The sequence below is a fragment of the Leucoraja erinacea genome, chromosome 37 (assembly GCF_028641065.1).
Source record: "Leucoraja erinacea ecotype New England chromosome 37, Leri_hhj_1, whole genome shotgun sequence".
NCBI classification, from domain to species: Eukaryota; Metazoa; Chordata; class Chondrichthyes; order Rajiformes; family Rajidae; genus Leucoraja; species Leucoraja erinaceus.
This window is the reverse complement of record NC_073413.1, coordinates 8,780,297-8,802,576: the sequence shown is the minus strand read 5'-3', so window position 1 is coordinate 8,802,576 and position 22,280 is coordinate 8,780,297. Positions and strand designations below refer to the sequence as shown.

At 49.0% G+C, this 22,280-nt stretch overlaps 1 protein-coding gene across 1 annotated transcript in view; it reads left to right on the top strand.

The window, feature by feature from the left end:
• The window catches only part of LOC129713917 (glutamate receptor ionotropic, NMDA 2B-like), a 153,702-nt gene extending 131,675 nt beyond the window's left edge, over positions 1-22,027 (top strand). Inside the window, exons 5-12 of the mRNA XM_055663295.1 lie at positions 1,371-1,539; positions 2,608-2,761; positions 4,304-4,429; positions 5,959-6,188; positions 6,815-6,975; positions 10,101-10,288; positions 14,968-15,206; positions 19,493-22,027. Of these exons, the coding sequence (XP_055519270.1) occupies positions 1,371-1,539; positions 2,608-2,761; positions 4,304-4,429; positions 5,959-6,188; positions 6,815-6,975; positions 10,101-10,288; positions 14,968-15,206; positions 19,493-21,253 (3,028 nt within the window). The 3' untranslated portion in view covers positions 21,254-22,027. The remainder of the gene's footprint in view (positions 1-1,370; positions 1,540-2,607; positions 2,762-4,303; positions 4,430-5,958; positions 6,189-6,814; positions 6,976-10,100; positions 10,289-14,967; positions 15,207-19,492) is intronic.
• Positions 22,028-22,280: the final 253 nt, after the last annotated feature.

Below are 22,280 nucleotides of genomic sequence, written 5' to 3'. Positions count from 1 at the left end.
ATATATTCTTTGAGAGGGAGAAACCTATTTATGTGAAATTATCTTGAAATTGATCCTACGTAAAGATTACTGTGATGTTTCTGTAGAATAGAGATACCTAATATAGATTATGTCGGGAGAATTGGAACGCGTTTAGATCCCCATTAGATGCTACCCGAAGTGTCTATAAGAAATCCTTATCTCCCCGCAACCGATGAAGATTATCGGTATAAATGGGAGCCCTGAACCTTTTGTGACCCTCGTTTTTTTGTCAGGATTTCAGATTGTGGCATAGCGCCTGGAAGCAAACAGATTGCAGAGGCTCTTCCCCCCAGATTCACTTTAAAGCAGCAGCCACTTAAAGACAGAAAGACCAGATTGCATGAAAGAGTATTATATGGCAACACAAGATACAAGATACATTTATTTGTCACATGCAGCAGTTGGTACAGTGAAATGTGTGGTCACCATACAAGTAAAATAAAGAACACAACACTCTCTGGCGCTGTGAGGCAGCAACTCTACCGCTGCGCCACCGTGTAATTGGGGATTACTGGCTTTGACACGCTAGAGGCAGGAAACATGTTCCCGATGTTGGGGGAGTCCAGAACCAGGGGCCACAGTTTAAGAATTAGGAGTGAGCCATTTAGAACGGAGATGAGGAAACACTTTTTCTCACAGAGAGTGGTGGGTCTGTGGAATTCTCTGCCTCAGAGGGCGGTGGAGGCCGGTTTTCGAGAGAGAGCTAGATAGGGCTCTTAAAAATAGCGGAGTCAGGGGATATGGGGAGAAGGCAGGAACGGGGTACTGATTGGGGATGATCAGCCATGATCAGCCCCGCGCGATGTCGGGACCAGCTCCGCACAACTCCATACGGCTCCGGCGATCGAAGTGGGACCGGCCCTGCGAGGCCGTACGGCTCAAGCGACCACGTTAGGTCGCGCTTGCTGCATGCAGGCGCATGCTGGTGGGACCGGCCCTTTAGGTCATGCTTGCCGCATGGAGTCGCATGCTGGTGGGACAGGCCCTTAAAGCCGGTAAAGTCCGCTCGAGGATAGTCTTCTTCTTCTTGCGTACGGCGTGCACAGCCTAAAGTTGTAGGACAACTCGTTCTGTTTGATCTTCTGTTTGTACACGCCGGGTTGATTGCATTCATCGAAACAGGGTGGGTCACGTGAAGGTTGCAATCTCCCATCCCGAGGATAGTCCAAAGGTCACCAATGAGGACAATAGTAGTTCAGGTCTGCTCCCTAGTTGTGGTGGGATGGTTCAGTTGCCTGATAACAGCTGGGCAGAATCTTTCAGGGGGATTGAAGGGGATCTAAAGGGAAGGAAATCTTTCCTGGGAACTTCTACTTTGCTCTTCATTTGTTGTTCTTCATTCCTTGCAGCAATGAAAGCGAAGGAGGGATCTACATCAAGCGATGCTGTAAAGGATTTTGCATTGACATTTTGAAGAAAATTGCCAAGTATGTCAAGTTCACATATGATTTGTATCTGGTGACAAATGGAAAGCACGGGAAGAAAATTAATGGGACGTGGAACGGACTGGTCGGAGAGGTGCGCTCATCACAAACTGGAATTGCCTAAAATGTCATTTAATGTTTGGTCCAAAACTGGCGAGAGCCCGACTAACAGCGTTTCGCCGAAAACCTTCGCTAAGTCCGTCCTGACCTACGCGATCTCCCGTTTGCCAAACCCTTCCCATTCAAGAGAGAGTTAAGCCCCCGTCCCACTTAGGAAACCTGAACTGAAACCTCTGGAGACTTTGCGTCCCACCCAAGGTTTCCGTGCGGTTCCCGGAGGTTTTTGTCAACCTCCCTACCTGCTTCCACTACCTGCAACCTCCGGCAACCACCTGCAACCTCCGGCAACCGCACGGAAACCTTGGGCGGGGCGCAAAGTCTCCAGAGGTTTCCGTTCAGGTTTCCGAAGTGGGACAGGGGCATAACTTATTTACTTACTTACTTTGGAACGTGGGAGGAAACTCGGAGAAAACCCACACAGGTCACGGGGAGGATGTACAAACTCGATACAGACAGCACCCGTAGTCAGGATCGAACCCGGGTCTCTGGCACTGCAAGAGCTGTAACATAGAAACATAGACAATAGGTGCAGGAGTAGACCATTCGGCCCTTCGAGCCTGCACCGCCATTCAATATGATCATGGCTGATCATCCAACTCAGTATCCTGTACCTGCCTTCTCTCCATACCCTCTGATCCCTTTAGCCACAAGGGCCACATCTAACTCCCTCTTAAATATAGCCAATGAACTGTGGCCTCAACTACCCTCTGTGGCAGAGAATTCCACAGATTCACCACTCTCTGTGTGAAGAATGTTTTCCTCATCTCGGTCCGAAAAGATTTCCCCCTTATCCTTAAACTGTGACCCCTTGTTCTGGACTTCCCCAACATCGGGAACAATCTTCCTGCATCTAGCTTGTAAGGCAGCAACTCTACCGCTGCACCACTGCTGCTCAGAGGGTAAGGTGGACATAGAAGCATAGAAACACAGACAATAGGTGCAGGAGTAGGCCATTCGGCCCTTCGAGCCTGCGCCGCCATTCAATATGATCATGGCTGATCATAGGAGTCATGACAGAAACAGTCTCATTCTATGTCACCAGGTTGTCCGGAAGCACGCACACATGGCCGTGGGTTCCCTCACTATCAACGAAGAACGCTCAGAGGTGATAGACTTCTCGGTGCCTTTCATTGAGACTGGGATCAGTGTCATGGTGTCACGGAGCAACGGGACGGTATCACCCTCCGCATTTCTGGGTAAGTCATGATTTAGGCTATCAAGATAACTTCTCTCAGATCCTTAATCCATTCATTAAAGCTCTTCCGTGTTGCATGAAGTGCCCAGGGTGACATCCCCCATCTGTATGTGACCTTGGTCGGGTTGAAGATACAGAAATCTCTGGGTTTATTTTAAGAGAGTACAGATGGAAACAGGCCCTTCGGCCCACCAAGTCCATGCCGACCATCGATCGCCAACCCGTTCACACTAGTTCTATGTAATCTTGGGGCAATTTAAGAGAGGCCAAATAACCTACAAACCTGCATGTCTTTGGTACGCGGGAGGAAACCAGAGCACCCGTGATGTGATGGGCCGAATGGCCTAATTCTGCTCCTATAACTTATGATCAATAAATTAATAATCAGTAATAACAGGTAACCAGATCATAAGAGTGCTAAACCGGAGACTGTAGTGCAACCACAGTGAAGCGCATCGATGCTGAGGCAGGGTGACGGTTAGCGTGCTGCAGTGTTCAACATCTCGCTAGTAGCTGGGAAGAACCTGACGTTGAGCCTGGAGGTCACAGTTTTCAGGCTCATGTACCTTCTTCCCATTGTCAGAACATCACATCCCCTCAATGCTGTTCACCAGTGGGGTTCCAGCGACGGTGGTGGGTTGTGAAAGGTCAATGAGCTTAGTTTACAGATGGAAATACAGTGTGGAAAGAGGCCCTTCGGCCAACCGAGTCTGCACCGACCTGCGATGCCCGCGCGCTAACACTATCCTGCGTACATTAGGGACAGTTTACATCAAAGATCCTACAGCGAGCAAGATAGTCCACTCGACGAAAAAGACATAATACGGTCATGGGCAGGTTCATGGGTGATTTTCGCCCCCATTTCTGTAACCGGCTTCCGTCTCCGCACCAAAGATCCCGTCACAGCGGAGCAAATATACTAGTGCGGAGACGGAAGCCGGTTACGGAAACATCCTCGTAAAAATAAAAGTTATTTGGTAAAAATCTTCTCATTTTCAGAATTATAAATTATTAACACAAATTGTTCCTCCCGCAATGTTGATTACACTGTTCGGGTCGGGTCAGGTTACTGAAATGGATGAAAACAAGGCCCACGTTCCGTTCCGTTGCATACTACACGTCAGCCCATTGCATTTAGCAGGAGTGGTCTATCTTGCTCCGCTATAGGATCTTTGCTTTACATTTAACCTACAAGCCTGTACGTCTTTGGAGTGTGGGAGGAAACCCAAGTCCTCGGAGAAAACCCACACAGGTTATGGGGAGAATGTACAAACTCCACACAGACAGCACCCGTAGTCAGGACGGAACCCGTGGTCTCTGGCGCTGTGAGGCAGCGACTCTACCGCCAGCCCCAAATAGATAGATAATAAACGGAAATTCAATAAGGAAGGCCTTGCATTGTTAAACAGGACCAACCAGTAATGATCAGTAACTGGATGAGAGACATCTCGCCTGTGCAAAAATAGGCTCTTCAGCCCATTAACTAATGTGGAAGATGCTGTGGTTATGGACTCTTGCCTCTTTGCTTTGCCCAATGCCACAGAGCCCTTCAGCGCTGACGTCTGGGTGATGATGTTCGTGATGCTTCTGATTGTCTCAGCGGTCGCTGTCTTTGTCTTTGAATACTTCAGCCCCGTGGGATACAACCGGTGTCTGGCTGATGGAAGGGGTAAGATGCCTTCACACCACAAGCTTTCATCCACTCTTTCACTCAGTACATTAACATCGCCTGGACACGTTACTGAGGTCCTAGGGCTCTGCCAGAAGAGGGTGGGGCTGTGACCTAGTTGGTTGATCCAATAGATAATAGACAATAGATGCAGGAGGGGGCCATTCGGCCCTTCCAGCCGGCACCCCCCATTCACTGTGATCATGGCTGATCATCCACAATCATTATTCAAGAAGGAACTGCAGATGCTGGAAAATCGAAGGTACACAAAATGCTGGAGAAACTCAGCGGGTGCATCAGCATCTATGGAGCAAAGGAAATAGGCAACGTTTCAGGACGAAACATCAGTCTGAAGAAGGGTTCGGCCCGAAACGTTGCCTATTTGACAGATGGCGCAATGGGCTAAGTGTTCGGCTGGCGACCTGAAGGTAGCCGGTTCGAATCCCGCTTGGAGTGCATACTGTCGTTGTGTCCTTGGGGCAAGACACTTCACCCACCTTTGCCTGTGTGTAAATGTAATGTAATTATGTGAAGCACTTTGGGGTCAATGCAAGTTGACTAAAAATGTGCTATATAAATAAGATTATTATTATTATTATATTATTATTCATTGCCTTCGCTCCATAGATGCTGCTGCACCCGCTGAGTTTCTCCAGCATTTTGTGTACCATCCACAATCAGTACCCTGTTCCTGCCTTCTCCCCATATCTCCTGACCTCCTATGGCCTCCTCCTGCACCTATTTTCTATGTTTCTAAGTCCTTCGGCTCACCGAGTCCATGCCGCCCAGAGATGACCCCGTACACTAGCATTACCCTACGCACTAGGGACGATTTACAATTGTCTCACCATTGTTACAGCCCCGCAGTCACTACACAGGGCTGCTGATCACCTGGATTATTGATCCAACTGATCGAGGAAACAGGCCCTTTGGCCCACCGAGTCCGTTCGCAATAGTCCTCTGCTTATTCCACTTTCACATCCACCTCCTACACACCAGGAGACAGTTTATAGAGGCCAACGTACCTACATACTCACACACCTTTTGGGATGTGGTGGGAAACCGGAGCACCCGGAGGAAACCCACGCAGTCCCAGGGAAATTATGATCTTATAATCTTATCATTATATTCTTGAGTCTTTATAGGAAGCAAGGTGGGAAGAAGCGTAGTCTAGATAACTATGGGAGTCAGTAGGTTTGTAGTAGATGTCCGTCAATAGTCTGCCTCCTGGGAAGATGTCAGTCAGTAAGTCTGTCTCCACATATCCCACTCTGTCTTGAAAACTTCCCTGAGGAATTATTGCCAAGGTTGACGTGGTCATTAGCAGTATAGGAGGTGCTAATTTCTAAGGTGGAATGAGTTGAGAGATTTGTAAATTCATATATTAGGAAATGGTGGGGAGATGAGAGCGGTCAAGGGCCAACTGGAATCAAGATCATTGGGGAAGTGCAACAGAGTTGGGGGAAGGTACAGAAATCTCACTGCAATCTGCAGCTCACTGAATGCCCCATCTTGTGTTTTGCGTGCAGAGCCTGGAGGTCCATCTTTCACCATCGGCAAAGCCATCTGGCTGCTCTGGGGCCTCGTCTTCAACAACTCTGTGCCAGTCCAGAACCCCAAGGGCACCACCAGTAAGATCATGGTGTCGGTCTGGGCCTTTTTCGCTGTGATCTTCTTGGCCAGTTACACGGCCAACCTGGCTGCCTTCATGATTCAAGAGGAGTACGTGGACCAAGTATCAGGCCTCAGCGATAAGAAGGTAAGCGGCCAGCCTCTCCTGCGATAGCCCAACGCTCGAGTAGACACGTGAGTTCACAAGCGTTGGTTGTAGATAGAAACAACAATGAGAATCAGATTTCCACGGTGCCTTTAACATCACAAAACAACGCTGGGACATTGTAATATGGAGGTCAAGTCAATGATATCTTTAAGACATTATTTAACAGATTGTTGAATAACCATATAACAATTACAGCACGGAAACAGGCCATCTCGGCCCTTCTAGTCTGTGCCGAACCCATATTCTCCCCAAGTCCCATCTACCTGCACTCAGACCATAACCCTCCATTCTTTTCCCATCCATATACCTATCCAATTTATTTTTAAATGATAAAATCAAACCTGCCTCCACCACTTCCACTGCAAGCTCATTCCACACAGCTACCACTCTCTGAGTAAAGAAGTTCCTCCTCATGTTACCCCTAAACTTTTGTCCCTTAATTCTCAAATCATGTCCCCTTGTTTGAATCTTCGCTACTCTCAATGGGAAAAGCTTATTCACGTCAACTCTGTCGTGGATAGCCATTCTCTCTGTGAATTAGTACCGCACCATGTTTTGAATATCAGAACCTCAGTCAATATCAGTTTGTCTTTTTCTCTCTTCAGTTTCAGAGACCAAATGATTTTTCTCCTCCTTTTCGGTTCGGGACAGTTCCCAATGGCAGCACAGAGAGAAACATCCGTAACAATTACCTCGAAATGCACTCCTACATGACTAAGTACAATCAGAAATCAGTGCTGGACGCACTAGTAAGCTTGAAGTCTGGGTAAGAATTATTCGTATTATTGTTGTAAGGAATTGAATACTTGTTTGTAACGTTGTCAGTGCTAGAAACATAGAAACATAGAAACATAGAAACATAGACAATAGGTGCAGGAGTAGGCCATTCGGCCATTCGAGCCTGCACCGCCATTCAATATGATCATGGCTGATCATCCAACTCAGTATCCCGTACCTGCCTTCTCTCCATACCCCCTGATCCCTTTAGCCACAAGGGCCACATCTAACTCCCTCTTAAATATAGCCAATGAACTGGGCTCAACTACCTTCTGTGGCAGAGAGTTCCAGAGATTCACCACTCTCTGTGTGAAAAATGTTTTACTCATCTCGGTCTTAAAGGATTTCCCCTCTATCCTTAAGCTGTGACCCCTTGTCCCAACATCGGGAACAATCTTCCTGCATCTAGCCTGTCCAACCCCTTAAGAATGTTGTAAGTTTCTATAAGATCTCCTTCTCAATCTTCTAAATTCTAGCGAGTACAAGCCGAGTCTATCCAGTCTTTCTTCATATGAAAGTCCTGACATCCCAGGAATCAGTCTGGTAAACTTTCTCTGCACTCCCTCTATGGCAAGAATGTCTTTCCTCAGATTTGGAGACCAAAACTGTACGCAATACTCCAGGTGTGGTCTCACCAAGACACTGTACAACTGCAGTAGAACCTCCCTGCTCCTATACTGAAATCCTTTTGCTAAGAATGCTAACATACCATTCGCTTTCTTCACTGCCTGCTGCACCTGCATGCCTACTTTGAATGACTGGTGTACCATGACACCCAGGTCTCGTTGCATCTTGCGTACTGCCCAGGTGAGGTCCGCTGTATGCTTTGACTGGGTTGTATGTAAAACAAAGCATTTCACTGTACCTCAGTACAGGTGACATTAAAGTATCATTAGATCATTGTTTATTATTGTATTATTGTTGTGGGCAATTGGAAACCTGTTGGGAGTTTGGGCAAGATTGGTGCAGTGTAATACAGGGTCATGTGCAGTTGGTGAGCTTTTGGGATTGATCCTACTTACAAAACACAGACAGTTCCTCTGTGTGTTAGGCCAGAGACACAGAGCGAGAACTGGCCCATTTAGCCCACCGAGTCCGCGCCGACCCACTAACATTATCCCACACACACTAGGGGCAATTTACATATATACCAAGCCAATCAGCCTACAAAAACGACACGTCTTTGGAGTGTGGGAGGAAATCGGAAATCCCGGAGAAAAAAACCCACGCAGGTCACGGGGAGAAGGTCCAAACTCCGAAGGTAGACAAAAGAGCTGGAGAAACTCAGCGGGTGCAGCAGCATCTATGGAGCGAAGGAAATAGGCAACGTTTCGGGCCGAAATCCTTCTTCAGACTGACAAACTCCGTGCAGACAGCAGCCGTGGTCAGGATCGAACCCGGGTCTGGCAACTGAATCGAATTGAAATGAATACTTCATTGTCACATGTGACAAGTCACAGCAAAATTCTTTGCTTGGATACGCAAGGTATGCAAATAGTCGCCTATAAAGGGCGCTTACAAGTTTGCAAAGTACTGGCGCACCAGGCCCCCTTTTGTTTCCCCCCCCCCCTCCTCACGGCAGTGTCCCCCCATCCCCCCCCCCCCCCCAACATGCCAGGTCCTCCATTGTCCATTGTTCTTCCCCTCTACCCAACGTTACCGCTGCGCCACCGTGCCGCACAAGGCTGTGGGACGAGTCCAAGATATAAAAGTTGTTACCGGCTGGATTATAATTTTTGATTCGCTCTGCGCCTTAATTAATATTCTCATTAACAGATGGTTAACAACTGTGTTAAAATCACACTGGCATTGATTTTAATTTGATTTGTCCCCCAAGACCTTCAAGGCAAGGCACAGGAACCAGCTGATGACTGATGTCAGAGAGGAGAGCTTTAAACGAACAACTCACCACCGCTACTCTGGCTTCTGATTACCTTAAGGTCCCTGTCGTAATTATAAGATTGCACTCCTAATACTTTCTCCCACAAGAAGGGAAGATTTCCCCCAGCACCCTGTTGAATCTCTTCACATTAGACATCTTGATCAGTAGACAATAGGTGCAGGAGTAGGCCATTTGACCCTTCGAGCCAGCACCACCATTCAATGTGATCATGGCTGATCATCCCCAATCAGTACCCCGTTCCTGCCTTCTCCCCATATCCCCTGACTCCACTATTTTTAAGAGCCCTATCTAGCTCTCTCTTGAAAGCATCCAGAGAACCGGCCTCCACCGCCCTCTGAGGCAGAGAATTCCACAGACTCACCACTCTCTGTGAGAAAAAGTGTTTCCTCGTCTCCGTTCTAAACAGCTTACTCCTTATTCTTAAACTGTGTGGCCCCTGGTTCTGGACTCCCCCAACATTGGGAACATGTTTCCTGCCTCTAGCGTGTCCAAGCCTTTAACAATCTTTCGACACTTTGAAACTCGGGGGAATTCGAGCCACTTTTGCGTGAGATATTCTCATGAATTCATCCTGAACTCCAGCCATGCCAAAGACAATTCACAGTGAGGGAAGTGACCGGATAGCATGGCGGAACTGGACCGAACAACACCCGCTGAGTTACTCCAGCTTTTTGTGAGTCTCTCTCTGGTTTAAACCAACACCTGCAGTCCCTCCCGACACAAACACAGACAAGGGTCGTGCAAGTGGCATGTTGCGTCTGCAGAACCGTGAAAAGGGCCGAATGGCCACATGGATCTTGTGCAATGGCTCAGCCCAGATGTGTGGCTTGCACTTTGATACCATCTTTGCCTGCAACCACCCTTTAAAGAAGGCTGAGTTTAAACTTCAGGATTTCATAAATTCATAAATTCATAAATGATAGGAGGGCCATCAAGTCCACTCCGCCATTCAATCATGGCTGATATATCTTTCTCTTTTGTTTTTCAAAAAATGTATTCAATTATTTTAAAAAAAAAATATTACACTACCAGAAAACAAACCAGAACCCTACCACCATAATACAATGCAAACAAATATCCTTAATAACTATACACCTATCTTACACTCCTTTGTCAAGGATGCATTCAACACCCAATGGTCCTGGAAATCCCATCTGTCTTTCTCTTGGTGAGTTTTGGATAACCTCTGACGGGCTGTGCCTCTCTTGCAGGAAGTTGGACGCATTCATCTACGATGCGGCAGTGCTGAACTACATGGCCGGCAGGGACGAGGGCTGCAAGCTGGTCACCATCGGCAGCGGCAAGGTGTTTGCCACCACTGGCTACGGCATTGCAATCCAGAAGAGCAGCGGCTGGAAGCGGGCGGTGGATCTGGCCATCCTGCAACTCTTCGGCGATGGTGAGAGAGATTGTTTCCCGTATATCATAGACATAGAAACATAGAAAATAGGTGCAGGAGGAGGCCATTCGGCCCTTCGAGCCTGCACAGCCATTCAATATGATCATGGCTGATCATCCAACTCAGTATCCTGTACCTGCCTTCTCTCCATACCCCCTGATCCCTTTAGCCACAAGGGCCACATCTAACTCCCTCTTAATAAACTCCCTCTCAATAAACTGGCCTCAACTACTTTCTGTGGCAGAGAATTCCACAGATTCACCACTCTCTGTGTGAAAAAAAAAAAAATTCTCATCTCGGTCCTAAAAGACATCCCCCTTATCCTTAAACTGTGACCCCTTGTTCTGGACTTCCCCAACATCAGGAACAATCTTCCTGCATCTAGCCTGTCAATCCCCTTAAGAATTTTGTAAGTTTCAGATACATCCTCCCGAGAATCTGAGCCATTTAGCATGGGGAGGAACTGCAGATGCTGATTTACACTGGGGATAGACACAAAAACACTGGGGTGACTCAGCGGGACAGGCTAGTTTCACTTCCATTTAGATTCGTTGGGCCTGCACTTGCTGGAGTTTAGAAGGGTGAGGACAGACCTCATTGAATCTTACCGAATAGTTTTCTAGAGGAAGTTAAGGGCTTGTCCCACTGTACGAGGAAATTCAAGAGTTCTCCCCTGATTCGAGCTTGTGTAATAATAATAATAATAATGTTTATTTATATAGCACTTTTCAACAAAATCAATTTGAACCAAAGTGCTTTACAGAGATTGATTAAACTAATTGAACAGATGAAATGTCAATAAATCCATACAAAATAAAAAAGAAAAAGAAAAAAAGACACAAAACAGTACACTATAGAAATCAACAAGAAACGTCCCCCCACAGCAGAATTCACTGTGAGGGAAGGCACTAAAAATGTCCAGTTCTCCCCCTCATAGTCCACCCGAGGTCGGGGTCTATATGTGGCCTCCTCAGCCAACTCAACGGGTACGTAGGAGTTCGTGGATGTCACGTGGCGGCTCGTACGAGTAACGGTAGGTACTCGGGAAATCCGGTAAACTCGTGACGTTTTTTCAACACTGTGAAAAATGTCCACGAGTAAAAAAATACTCGTGATGAAAGAAATGATTACTTTTTACTGGTACGAGCCGCAACATATCCGCTACGTACATTACACGAGCTCGAATCAGGAGAACTCTTGAATTACCTCATACAGTGGGACAGGCCCTTTAGATATAGCTCTTAGGGCTAACGGAATCAAGGGATATGGGGAGAAAGCAGGAACGGGCTACTGATTTTGGATGATCGGCCATGATCATATTGAATGGCGGTGCTGTCTCGAAGGGCCGAATGGCCTACCCCTGCACCTATTTTCAATGTTTCTATGTTTCTAATAGTGAAAGGCATGGATATGGAGTGTATATGGAGAGGATGATTCCACTAGTGGGAGAGTCTAGGACTAGAGGTTATAGCCTTAGAATAAAAGGGCGTACCTTTAGAAAGGGGATGAGGAGGAATTTCTTTAGTCAGAGGGTGGTGAATCTGTGGAATTCATTGCCACAGAGGCCATCAATGGATATTTTGAAGGCAGAGATAGATAGATTCTTGATTAGAACGGATGTCAGGCGTTATGGGGAGAAGGCAGGAGAATGGGGTTAGGAGGGAGAGATGGATTAGCCATGATTGAATGGCAGAGTAAACATGATGCACCGAATGACCTAATTCTGCTCATATTCCTTATGACCTTATGACGGCATTTCAATAGCAAAGGGAGAGAGTTATGTGCAGGATGAATTGGCAAGTTCTCCCAATGGGCTTACAAAGCCAAGATGGGCCGAATGGCTCCTTACTTCGTCGTTCACTGCTTTCCATTGAAAGAAAGGCACGTATTCAAACTAATTAAAATTAATTTTTGTTCTGCTATTAAGATGGCCTTAACGTGTTAAGAAATCCAGACTCCCGGAAGGATCACTGGAGGAGATTCATTTAATTAAAAAATGGATGAAATGGTGGGTGAATGAGGAACCGCTGAAATGAAAGTGGAACAAATGGTTTCTCATAGGCACAGATCCATCCCTTCCGCCCCTTGGGTCTGCTCCTCGCCATAATTACCTAGTGTTCTTGGGGAAGAAACTCCATTTTAATTAGCCATGTGACATCAGCCCAAATGGATGGTAAAATTAGCCTTTTTTGTGGTTAACGATTTGATATTTAAATATGTCTTGGGTCTGCATGCATGGTTTCCTCGGTCCTAGTTCACATCCAAACAATAACAATCGGGGTTAAAAACAAGTCACAAAGTGCTGGAGTAACTCCCCCAGGCATGTCAGGCAGTGTCCCCCTCTGCTTCCAGTCCCACCCGAAACGTCACCAATTTGTTTTCTCCAGAGATGCTGCCTGCCCCACTGAGTTACTCAGTCATTTTGTGTCTATCCATCTCTGGCATAAACCAGCATCTGCAGTTTCTTGTCGGAAGGAACTGCAGCTGCTGGTTTAAACCATTGTGTTTAAGAAGGAACTGCAGATGCTAGAAAATCGAACGTACACAAAAATGCTGGAGAAACTCAGCGGGTGCAGCAGCATCTATGGAGCGAAGGGAATAGGCAACGTTTCGTGCCAAAACCCTTCTTCAGACTGAGTTTAACTCAACCTGGTAAGGTACTCCAGCTTTTTGTGTCTATCTGCAGTTCTTCCTACACATTTTGTCTGCTCCAGTGCAGAGTCTCCTCGAGCATCTCTGGAGAACATGGGCAGGCGACATTTCGGGTTGGGATACTAATGGAGACATGGTTAGCCCTGCTAACTATGACGCACGACTCGCTCGTCGTGACGCGCACGTGATGCGCGCATGGTGCGTGGTGACGTAGGCAGTCATGCGCAGCGCCCCAGGATTTTGGGATGTACAAAATCTTTGCACGCCATCAGCGTGACGCACAAATGACACCTAAGTGGGACAGGCTCTTGACTCCAGCTTTTTGTGTCTATCAGAGACATTTTAGTGTCGGATGGTGAAGTGCGAAGGGGGTGCTAATTGCCGACATTCGGCAGAACGCTGGCAAAATGATCGGACTTTATTTACTGGTCTTCATCTCGCTCTAAACATTATCCCTTCTCTCCAGTATCTGTGTACAGTAGACGGATTGATTGTAAACAAGTGTAGTCTTTCCGGCAACTGGACTCGCAACCAAAACGCTACACGCTGGGGATAATTTGCAATTTTACCCAAGCCAATTAACCTGCAAACCTGTACGTCTTTGGAGTGTGGGGGGAAACCGGAGCACCCGGAGAAAACCCACAGGGTCACGGGGAGAACGTAGAAATCCCATACAGACAGCACCCGTAGTCAGGATCGAACCCGGGTCCCTGGCGCCGTAAGGCAGCAACTCTACCGCTGCGCCACTGTGCCCACTGATACTAATCCCACTTGCCCACATTATACTCTGCCTAATTTAAACGCGTGTTAAACAGGTTCTTACAGAATCCAGAGGGTTTTAAGGTCTCAATTTACGTTCAAAGCTGGTGAACTAAAGCAGCAATGTGGATGTAGTTCTACATACTGAGATAAATGGCCACACATGGCAGTGAATGCATACTGCCATGTACCCACAGGACCAAACTAAATAGGCTGCTGATGACAGAGTGTAATTAATTTTCATTCACACAGTGTTCCACTCTCTGCTGTCTTAGGGGAGTTATTAACATATCATCAGACTCCTGTGTTTTTGCTGATGAAGATCAAGACTGTGGAAGTTCTTGACAAGTGAAGTTCAAGGGCACGGAATGAATTGTTTGTAAGATGTGCTGTATGTCAGCCCTCGATCCAAAGCTGCCCGTTCTTTACGCATTCTATGTTGATCGCGACACACAGTGTTGAATAGTACGGTGAATGGGAAGGCAAAATAGTAGAACCTGCAGAATGAGAATTGAGTAAACACACCACACAGCTGTGCCACTGGCATCCCACTCCACTGGAACCACAGCTGTATCACTGGCACCCCACTCCACTGGAACCACAGCTGTATCACTGGCACCCCACTCCACTGGAACCACAGCTGTGCCACTGGCACCCACTGGCCACTGGAACCACAGCTGTATCACTGGCACCCCACCACTGGGATCATAGCTGTATCACTGGCACCCCACTCCACTGGAACCACAGCTCTACCACTGGCACCCCACTCCACTGGAACCACAGCTGTACCACTGGCACCCTGCACCACTGGGATCACAGCTGTACCACTGGCACCCCACACAACTGGAACTACAACTGTACCACTGGCACCATATGCCTCTGGGATCACTGGCACCCAACACCACTGTGACGACAGTTGTACCACAGGGATCACAGCTGTCTCACTGGCACCCTGCCAGCATCAGATACATCACTGGGACCACAGATGCACCACTGGGACTACAGCTGTACACTGGCACCCCACCCCCGTCTCTTGCACCAGGGTGCAGTTACACCATGACACTTACATTCGGAGCTTCTAATATAAATACCCAAGTGGAGAGTTTTGCTGAATGCAAAAAACCTGCACGTCTTTGGAGTGTGGGAGGATACGGAAGATCTGGGACAAAACCCACGCAGGTCACGGGGAGAAGGTACAAACTCCGTACAGACAAGCTCCCGTAGTCGGGATCGAACCCGGGTCTCTGACTGGCTGTTTTATTTTGCAGGGGACATGGAGGAGCTGGAGGCCATGTGGCTGACTGGCATCTGCCACAACGAGAAGAACGAGGTGATGAGCAGCCAGCTGGACGTGGACAACATGGCGGGCGTCTTCTACATGCTGGGCGCTGCAATGACGCTCAGCCTCCTCACCTTCATCTGCGAGCACCTCTTCTTCTGGCAGCTGAGGCACTGCTTCATGGGCGTCTGCACCGGCAAACCTGGCTTCCTGTTCTCAGTCAGCAGGGTAAGCACACACCTCGTCTGCCCCGTCTGCAGGCACAGCGTGGTACTGGACGGTCATGAGCTCAGTTACCTTTCAAGATACAGCATGGATTAACCAACCTGATCTCCCTGTGGCTCAGCACTTCGACTCCCCCTCCCATTCCGAATCGAACCTTTCTGTCCTGGGCCTCCTCCATGGCCAGAGTGAGCACCACCGGAAATTGGAGGAGCAGCTCCTCATATTCCGCTTGGGCAGTCTGCACCCTAGCGGCATAAACATTGAATTCTCCAATTTCCGGTAGCCCTTGCTGTCTCCTCCCCTTCCCAGCTCTCCCTCAGCCCTCGGGCTCCTCCTCTTCCTTTCTTCTTCTTCATCCTCTCGCTACACACTCCGGATAATTTGTCAGAAGCCAATTAACCTCTTTGGGATGTTGGAGGAGGACAGGCAAACTCCGCCCAGACCGCACCCAAGGTCAGGATCAAACCCAGGTCTCTGGTGCTGTGAGGCAGCAACTCTACCAGTTGCACCATCGGGGTGTTTGATGACATTAGAAACATAGAGTTGTGGAAGCAGGCCCTTCGGCCCAACTTGCCTACCCCGACCAACATGGTCCCATCTATACTAGTCCCACTAGCCTGCGCTTGGCCCATATCCATCTAAACCTGTCCTATCCATGTACCTGTCTAAATGTTTCTTAAACATTATTAGCTGCCTTCTTTAGGAAGCTCTTCCCATAACTGGAAGTGCTGCTGAGTAATGACCGTCACACAGGGAGAGTGCAGATCCCAATGATTCAAACCATTGGCCTTCAAACCCATGATACAACGGTGTCTGAATGGATTTGTTTTCACAGACTGTTGGGCCAAAATTGGATAATTTATCCTCATTAATGGGACTGCCCTTGGCCGCAGATCCAACGAGAAGATAGATAACTGAGAATCTCCCAGTGGGAGAGTCGAGGACCAGAGGTCACAGCCTCAGAATTAAAGGACGTTCCTTTAGGAATGAGATGATGAGGAATTTCTTTAGTCAGAAGGTGGTGAATCTGTGGAATTCATTGCCATAGATGGCTGTGGAGGCCAAGTCAATGGATATGTTAAAGGCAGGGAGAGAGAGATAGATTCTTGATTAGTACGGGTGTCAGGGGTTATGGGGAGAAGGCAGGAGAATTAGGCTTGTACGCGCTAGAATTTAGAAGATTGAGGGGGGATCTTATAGAAACGTACAAAATTCTTAAGGGGTTGGACAAGCTAGATGCAGGGAGATTGTTCCCGATGTTGGGGAAGTCCAGGACAAGGGGTCACAGTTTAAGGATAAGGGGGAAATCTTTTAGGACTGAGATGAGAAAAACATTTTTCACACAGGGAGTGGTGAATCTGTGGAATTCTCTGCCACAGAAGGTAGTTGAGGCCACAGTTCATTGGCTATATTTAAGAGGGCGTTAGATGTGGCCCTTGTGGCTAAAGGGATCAGGGGGTATGGAGAGAAGGCAGGTACAGGATACTGAGTTGGATGATCAGCCATGATCATATTGAATGGCGGTGCAGGCTCGAAGGGCCGAATGGCCTCTACTCCTGCACCTATTGTCTATGTTTCTATGTTTCTAATGGGGTTAGGAGGGAGAGATAGATCAGCCATGTTTGAATGGCAGAGTAGACTTGATGGGCCGAATGGCCTAATTCTGCTCCTATCACTTATGAACTTATGAATCAATTCTTATTTCCCTGCATCTCACTTCAAGGGAGTCGTTGTGGAGGTAGTAGGGAGATTATACATTAATTTGGAGTTCAGAGTTTCAGTCAGAGGCGTGAGGGGAAATAGTTGAAGATAGCTCCCTCTGGTGGTGAGGGATTTAATCATTTGGTCACAATTTGAGACAATCGATGCAGCCACTATTTAATAATAATAATCTTATTTATATAGCACATTTTTAGTCAACTTGCATTGACCCCAAAGTGCTTCACATAATTACATTACATTTACACACAGGCAAAGGTGGGTGAAGTGTCTTGCCCCAAGGACACAACGACAGTATGCACTCCAAGCGGGATTCGAACCAGCTACCTTCCGGTCGCCAGCCGAACACTTAGCCCATTGCGCCATCTGTCGTCCCAACAGAGCACGGGGCAGTAGCAAGCCCTTCGGCCCACAGTATCCGTGCCGAACCTGGTGCCAAAAACTAATCTCCTCTACCTGCACATAATCCATATCCCACTGGGCAAAATCACCTGGGCAGCATCTGCTGTTGCAGAGGTCCACTTGCTGCCTCACAGCGCTAGAAACATAGAAACAGAGACAATAGGTGCAGCAGGAGGCCATTCACATAGCCTGCTCCTGCACCTAGTTACTATGTTTCTATGTTTCTACCATCCTACACACTAGGGACAATTTACAATTTGTACCGAAGCCAATTGACCTACAAGCCTGCACATCTTTGGAGTGTGGGAGGAAACCAGGGCACCCGGAGAAAACACAAGAGGTCACGGGGAGAATGTACAAACTCCGTACAGACAGCACCTGTAGTCAGGACTGTACCTGGGACCCTAGTGCGATGAAGCAGCAACTCTAGCGCTGTGCCACCGTGACATTCATTTTTTTTTTTTTTAATTTTTTAATCAAAAATATTTATTCAAATATTAAAATAGCATTTACAATACAATAAAACAAAACACCACCATAATACAAGACGAACAAATATGCTAAGCAACTGCTAAACAACTATATCGCAATCCTTGTCCAGGATACACTCAGTGCCCAGCGGTCACGGAAGTCCCTCAGGGTGCCCGTAGACAGGGCGTATTCCCTTTCTATCGGCACCCGGGCACGGGCGTATCCCCGGAAAAGAGGCAGGCAGCTTGGCCAGGCCCAGGAGCAACCCAACCAGGCCATCTTCAGCTTGGACTCCACAGACCGGAGATTCTGTCCTTGTCACTCTGCTGCACCAGCAGATGGACCTTTGGAGTTTTGTCTTGAGGTTTCTATGCCGAGACCCAGAGATGGCTGGGCCTTAGCTGTGACGTTCAGCTGCGGCCCGTACACAGTGATTCCACAGACACTGCTGTGCAAAACCTGTTGAGAGCTTCCAGCATTGTCCGTTTTTCGATTCAGATTTCCAATTTTCTTTTTTGTAATTTTCAAACTGTGGGCAATGCTTGGTTTGTTGTTCATCAGCTCATAAGTGATAGGATCAGAATTAAACATCAAGTCTACTCCGCCATTCAATCACGGCTGATCTATCTCTCCCTCTCAACCCCATTCTCCTGCCTTCTCCCCAAAACCCCTGACACCCACACTAATCAAGAATCTATCTCAGGTACACATCTGCAGTTCCTTCTTGAACACCAAGAATCTATCTCTCTCTCTGCCTTAAAATTACCTCATCGTGTGCTCTGCCTTCCTTGCCCAAAATTATAGACCCCAGGCTAACGATGGGGGGGATTTGAACACACAAACGGGTGCCGATAAGCCACAGGAAACTGGGATGGCCACGAGCTGGTATTCACAATGTAAGGAGGAACTGCAGATGCTGGTTTAAACCGAAAATGGACACAAAAAAGCTGCAGTAACTCAGCGGGACAGGCAGCATCTCTGGAGAGAAGGAATGGGTGACGTTTCAGGTCGAGACCCTTCTTCAGACTGGTTAGGGATGAGGGAAACGAGAGATATAGTCGGTGATGTGGAGAGATAGAGAGCAATGAATGAAACATATGCAAAAAAGCCCCGAACATAAAGGAAACAGGCCATTGTTAGCTGTTTGTTGTGTGAAAGTGAGAAGCTGGTGCAACTTGGTTGGGGAAGGGATAGAGAGAGAGGGAATGCCGGGGCTACCTGAAGTGAGAGAAATCAGTATTCATGCCACTGGGACCAGACGACATTGGTTTAAGGTGAAGTGGAAAATATTTTACTAGGAATCTGAGGGGTAACTTTTTCACACAAAAGGGTGGTGGGTGTATGGAACGAGCTGCCACAGGAGGTAGTTGAGGCTGGGACTATCCCAACATTTAAGAGACAGTTAGACAGGTGCATGGTAGACAAAAATGCTGGAGAACTCAGCGGGTGAGGCAGCATCTATGGAGCGAAGGAAATAGACAACGTTTCGGGTCAAACCCCTTCTTCAGACTGCATGGGTAGGACAGGTTTGGAGGGAAATGGACCAAACGCAGGCAGGTGGGACAAGTGTAGCTGGGACATGTTGGCGGGTGTGGGCAAGTTGGGCCACACTGTATCATTCTATGAGTCTATAACAACAATTCGGATGGACTTAATTGAAGGTCTTGACCTTGCCTTGTCTTGTTGCATTCTTGCAGGGTATATACAGCTGCATCCACGGCGTTCCCATCGAGGATAAGCAGTCATGCATGGACTCACCGACGGCCACGGTGAACGACACGCATTCCAACATCATGCGTCTGCTGAGGACAGCCAAGAGCATGGCCAACCTGACGGGGGTGAACGGCACGCACTTCGGCTCGCCGCAGAGCGCGCTGGACTTCATCGGGCACGACCCGTCGGTCTTCGACGTGTCCGAGCACCGGAGGAGCTTTGCCCACTCGGACTGCAAGTCCTACCAGCCGGACGACAACCTGTTCAGTGACTACATCAGCGAGGTGGAGAGGACGTTCGGTAACCTCCACGCCAAGGACAACAACAGCATCTACCAGGACCACTACCACCACCACCGGCCGCACAGTATCGCCAGCACCAGCTCCTTGGACATCCCCTACGACTGCGACAACGCCATGTTTGGCACGCAAGGCCGGACCCTGCCGCGGAAGCCCTTTGAGATCGGCTTGCCCCTGAAACACGCCCAGGGCCACCTGAGCGACAGCTACGACAACCACAAGTACCCGTTCAAGAACGACCGCTACGCCCACGACGACCTGATCCGCTCCGACGTGTCGGACATCTCCACCCACACGGTCACCTACGGCAACATCGGCAACACCAAGCGCCGCAAGCAGTACAAGGACAGCCTGAAGAAGCGGCCGGCCTCGGCCAAGTCCCGCAAGGAGTTCGACGAGATCGAGCTGGCGTACCGGCGGCGCGCCCACACCACGGACCGCAAGGGCCGCTTCTTCAACAAGGACAAGCTGCGCGACCTGTACCACGACCAGTTCCGCTGCGCCAAGGATGGCCAGGCCCGCTGGCAGCACGTGGACCTGACCGAGCTGTACCAGGGGCACGGCGGCGGGGGCATGGGGCCGGAAGACGAATACGGCAAGTTCGAGGTGTCGCGCTTGGCCAGGCCCCACCACCTCCACTTGGCCGAGTTCGGCCCTGGCTCCGGGCAGCCCCAGGGCGGCATGTGGGACAAGCCGGACTGGGCCGGGCAACAGGCCGAAGCCTACTGCCGCAACTGCCCGGCCAAGCTGCACAACTACAGTGGGCAGGGGGCTGCCAGGGGGGCCTGCCACTGGTGCGAGGCCTGCAAGAAGGCGGCCACGCTGTACGACATCAGCGAGGACAACTCGCTGCAGGAGGCCGAGCTGTCGTCGGGGCCGGGCCCGCTCAAGTACCAGAGCCCCGGAGACTCGGCGAAGCTGGCACGCCGGGGGCGGAACAAGCTGAGGCGCCAGCACTCCTACGACACCTTCGTGGATCTGCAGAAGGAGGAGAGCGTGGCCATGGCTCCCCGTAGCGTCAGCCTCAAGGAGAAGGACCGCTTCCCCGAGGGCAGCCCCTACGCCCACATGTTCGACCCTCTGGCCCCGGAGCCCCCCTTCAGCGGCAAGGCCCCCGTCCCCGAGCATCGCAGCCTGAGCCGCTACACGCTCAGCAAGTCCCTCTACCCCGACCGGGTGACCCAGAACCCCTTCATCCCCACCTTCGGAGACGACCAGTGCCTGCTGCACGGCACCAAGTCCCACTTCAAGCACCCGGCACCCCCCATGGGACGGGCACCCTCCTCGGCATCCGCCGTGCTGGGCTCCAGGTTCGCCAAGGACATGTGCCTGGGCAGCCAGGCCGCCAACATGTGCATGGCCAACAACAAGACTGCCAGGGCCTTCAACGGCTCCAGCAACGGGCACGTGTACGAGAAGCTCTCCAGCATCGAGTCGGACGTCTGAGAGGCCCGGGAGCTGCTCGGGACCTCCTGCCCTCTCTCGTCCACGCGCTGGAGATCCAGATCAGCTGTCCTTTTCTACTGTTTAGGTTTTTGATCTTCATCCAGAGCATCAACAGTCTTTGTTTTTTGTTTTATCCGCAGCGTCATTATGGCAGTGAATTGGAATCCACGATGAACATTAAGTCTGGTCCAATACAACATGGCAAAAATTCTAAATGCATGTCAATTGTATCGTTACATCGGGTGATGCATCTTTGTGTAGGGATGACGATTATTAATAGAGTACATATGCATATCAGTGCCAGTACTGTACAGTTTAAAACCTGTTTTAACCCACTTGCCACTTGAAGACCCTGCCTGGCCTTGATCTGAATGCCGGACAGGGCCCTCGATGACCCTCAGCTGCAGACTTTATTGCAGGCGTGGAGATGGGTTGCAGCGATATGATCTCAGAACGTCGGTGTGTGCGTGTGTGTTTGCGTGTGGGTGTGGGTGGGTGTGCCAAATGTTTGCATTCATGCATGTGTGTGTGCGTGTGTGGGTGTGCGCGCGTGTACATCTGTGTGTGTATGCATATATACACACACCATGACCATTTACATGTGTGTGTGTGTGTGTGTGTGTATGTATGTGCATATCTGTGTGTGTATGCATATATACACACACCATGACCATTTACATGTGTGTGTGTGTGTGTGTGCATATCTGTGCGTGTATGTATATATACACACACCATGACCATTTACTTACATGTGTGTGTGCGCGTGCATATATACACACACCAAGGCCATTTACACGTGTGTGTGTGTGTGTGTGCATATCTGTGCGTGTACGCATATACACACACACCATGACCATTTACATGCGAGTGTGCGCGCGTGCATATATACACACACCATGACTATTTACATGTGTGTGTGTGTGTATCCACACACGTTCACACTGCATGAATGCGTGTGTATATATTTGTATGTATGCGTGCGTGTGCGTGCGTGTGTGCATTCATGCACACGTGTGCATGGCTCCAT